At 36.5% G+C, this 3,476-nt stretch overlaps 2 protein-coding genes across 2 annotated transcripts; both read left to right on the plus strand.

Annotated features, from left to right (window-relative positions):
- Positions 1-967: 967 nt before the first annotated feature.
- Positions 968-2,266, plus strand: TM35_000212550 (oxidoreductase; the record flags this gene model as incomplete). Its single annotated transcript, XM_029027105.1, has 1 exon — positions 968-2,266. The coding sequence occupies one exon, from the start codon at positions 968-970 to the stop codon at positions 2,264-2,266; it is 1,299 nt and encodes a 432-aa protein (XP_028881715.1).
- Positions 2,267-2,581: 315 nt separating this feature from the next.
- On the plus strand, positions 2,582-3,292 carry TM35_000212560 (uncharacterized protein; the record flags this gene model as incomplete). Its single annotated transcript, XM_029027106.1, has 1 exon — positions 2,582-3,292. The coding sequence occupies one exon, from the start codon at positions 2,582-2,584 to the stop codon at positions 3,290-3,292; it is 711 nt and encodes a 236-aa protein (XP_028881716.1).
- Positions 3,293-3,476: the final 184 nt, after the last annotated feature.

Here is a 3,476-nt window from a genome sequence, read left to right on the forward strand (position 1 = left end):
ATAATAATAATAATAATAATAATAATAATAATAATATTAGTTGTAGTACTAGCAGTTCTGAAGAGTGGGGTGGGGGATAAAAGGTTGACTAGAGGATATAGTTAGGGTTAACGGCATGACCGGTGAGGATCGCATCTTCAAGGCGAATGTGTCACATAATTACTACGGTGAGGCCCTGCACGCGCAGCAGCGGCCGATGAAATGTCCAAACTGCCATCGTGATGGAAAACTCGCCGGAACTTTAAATGAAATTTATCGCCGCATTCCACGAACGCAGTGGGAGTCGCTGGTGTTGTGCCACAGATGCGGTGAGAATGTCCTTCGTCGCGAGGATATGGCTACGCATAGACGTGTGTGGTATTGTGCATCGTGTGAGATTTGCCTTTGTACGAAGTGTCAGCGATAGTTTGGCAATATATGTGATGAATGGAGTGTATTAATATTTATTTATTTTTTTTTAATTATTATTATTTTTTTGTTTGACATGTGTTTTTTTTTTTTTCCTTATTTGTATTTGAATCATGTTTTTCTTAATCTTCTACAAAACATAACTGTTTCTATCCTTTTTCTTCATGTATGTGTGTGGCTTCTTTCTTGATTCTTTTCTTCTTTGTGTTTCATTGTAATCCTCTTTTTTTCCTTTTTCTGGTTTTCCTATTTATTTATATCTCTGTTTTTTTTGTTTTTGTTTTTCGCTTATCCTTCCAACGGTTTGGCTGCTTAGGGATTTCATTAGGACGTGAAATACGAGACAATCTCACCAAAAGGTAAATTTTTCAAAAGGGGGAAGGGAGGGCTAGGTGTAAAGTCTACAGTGGTACTAATATTTATATATATATATATAAAGTACCAAACATAATAAGATTCTCTCATACATTAATAAATACAGCTTTTAATAATAATAAGTAAATATTTATAATTTTTTTTTTTGTTTCCATTGTGTGTTCGTTTTGTTCCTTTGATAAGTATGGCGAGTTTGATGGATTATTCCCCCAAGGAACTTGCAAAGGCGCGCAGCCGTTGTCGCAAGTGGATAATGTGCCTCGCAAGGTACTTGTCGCCTCTCGCACTGTACACGGCAACTCCAGACAGTGAAGAGTCATTGGGATTTATTGCATTAAATGCCGGTGTTCAGGCAGGGGCCACTCCGTTTGATTTACGTCAGGTGATTCTCGCACATACACAAGTGAAAAGTGATGAAATGAGAATATACTTTAGTTCACTACTTCCTTTTGCCCTGGTATCTCCAAGTGATAAATTGAAAACGTTAACATCATTATTAAATGTAGATCCAATGGAAATAGAAGTACCTAATGAAAGTTCAGTGGTGGCTGTGGTTTATATGATTCCTGTGCCGAATATTTGGAAAAGTGGATCTTCTCCTAATCGTAGTCTTTCCGTATTGTATATGCTTTGCTGTAAGGCAGATGCTGTATTTCATGCTTTACAACATATTTTTCAACCCATTACGATAGGAACTGAAAAACTTTTACATTTTTCTAAAAATCAATCATGCAAAGATACTAATATGCTTTCATGTAAATCTATTACTGAAGTTCCTGGACTTTTTATTGTGGATGATTTTATTACACAAGATGAACATGATGCAATATGGGATGAACTTAAAGGTCCTACAGCTACAATTCTTGAAAAGGAAAACCTTTCCCGTCGTTATGTTGCACACTTTAATAGACGTTTTTACTATGGTGTAAATAAATTAGGAAATGTTGGGGAATCTGTAAATGAAAATCCACATTTTTATAATTGGATGCGATCTCGTTTGCGTAATGAAGATTCATCTTATGAAATCCATGATTACCCTTCTTTTACCAAGTCTTGTACTTTTGATCAACTTACTGTAAATTTTTACGACTATGATAGTAAAACAACGACAGAAGGAACAGTAGCAACAGTAGGACCACCCGGTATAGCCCCTCATGTGGATGCACATTCCCCTTTTACAGATGGTATATTTATTATCTCTCTTGGTTCTCACACTGTAATGGAGTTTTCTCGATATGATAAACCACCAGAAGCGACGGCACCCATTGGCGTATTATTATCACCAAAGAGTTTAATACTTATGACTGGAGAGGCACGCTATGCATGGACACATGGAATTGCAGAGAAACGTGTAGACATATTGGCTGATTTTCTCCCACCTCTACATCGTGGGGACCGCATAAGTCTCACATGGCGTTGTGGTAACAATGAAGTGCATAAGCGGGAGGATTGCATGTGCAAGGAATTTTGTGATGGTGTATAAACCTTGATCAAGGAGGTTATGAACAGTTAAGGTGGAGTTACTTTACTTATCCTCCCTGGAAAGACTTCTTGTTGTTATCAGTGTGTCAAAAGAAAAGTGTTTTTTTTTTTTTTTTTTTTTTGTATTTCTTTCTTTCTTTCGGAGGATAAAATATGGATTTTATTTTATATGTACTTTTTTTTTTCTCTTTTTTCCTCCTTTCCCCCTCTTTGTTTCTTGTCTTCTGAATTCCTTCATTGACTTGGAATCATTTGTTTTTTTTTTTCTCTGTTATTTATCGCAACAAAAGAGGTACGAGTGTTGGGTTGAAATGCTATGGCCTTCCTACCTCTTAGAAGCGTCTGGAGCTATTATGTGGCAGCAGTTGTATTGATTGTAGGAGTGCTTTTCCCATATCTACAGTACGAGAAGCCAACTGTGTTGATTGGACAGTCTATTGTGATTACCCCTAAATTAGTGATAGATGGTAATACATTCTATGGTCATACAAAAGAAGGGAAAATGGTGCGTGTACGTCTGCGTCTTGTGGATGCACCAGAATTAGATCAGCCATACGGTAAAGAAGCACATATATACTTAAAAAAATTACTTTTAGAAGAAAAACAACAACAAAAACAGGAGAATAAAGAGGATTACTCTTTATCACAGGTGGTGATTTGTAATGTTGCTGGTATGGATGAGTGGGGAGGACTAATAGCGGATATCTCCATTCATCATCCAAACGCAGATCCTTCTTTAGAGTATGTAAGTGTGCAGGAGTCTATGGTGAAGAATGGATGGGCGTGGGCAATGGATAGCGGCTTTCTAACAAACTCACGGCTTCATAAAATGATGATGGAAGCACGTGCGGCTCGTCGTGGACTTTGGCAAAGTGATCATGCGGTAAAACCATGGGAATACCGACGCAAAACACAACTTCAATTTCATAGAAAAGATAAAAATGTAGGACCATCTTCATTCTCACGCCGAAAAAGGATCCGTAGTCGTAGTCGTTGGAAAAAACAAGGACGAAAAGAAAAAGAGTGAACATTGTGTTTGAAATGTTTATCATTTACTGTTTTTTTTTTATTATTATTATTTTGTTTTGCTCTTCTATACGTATCTATTATTTTTTTTTTTGGAGTATTTCTTCTTTCTTCTTGAGTTTCTATTCCAGTGAGTTACTCATAATATGTTTATGTTTTTTTTTTTTTTTTCTTTTGGATAATTT

This window comes from Trypanosoma theileri, assembly GCF_002087225.1.
Source record: "Trypanosoma theileri isolate Edinburgh chromosome Unknown TM35_Tth_21_V1, whole genome shotgun sequence".
In the NCBI taxonomy this organism is placed as follows: domain Eukaryota; phylum Euglenozoa; class Kinetoplastea; order Trypanosomatida; family Trypanosomatidae; genus Trypanosoma; species Trypanosoma theileri.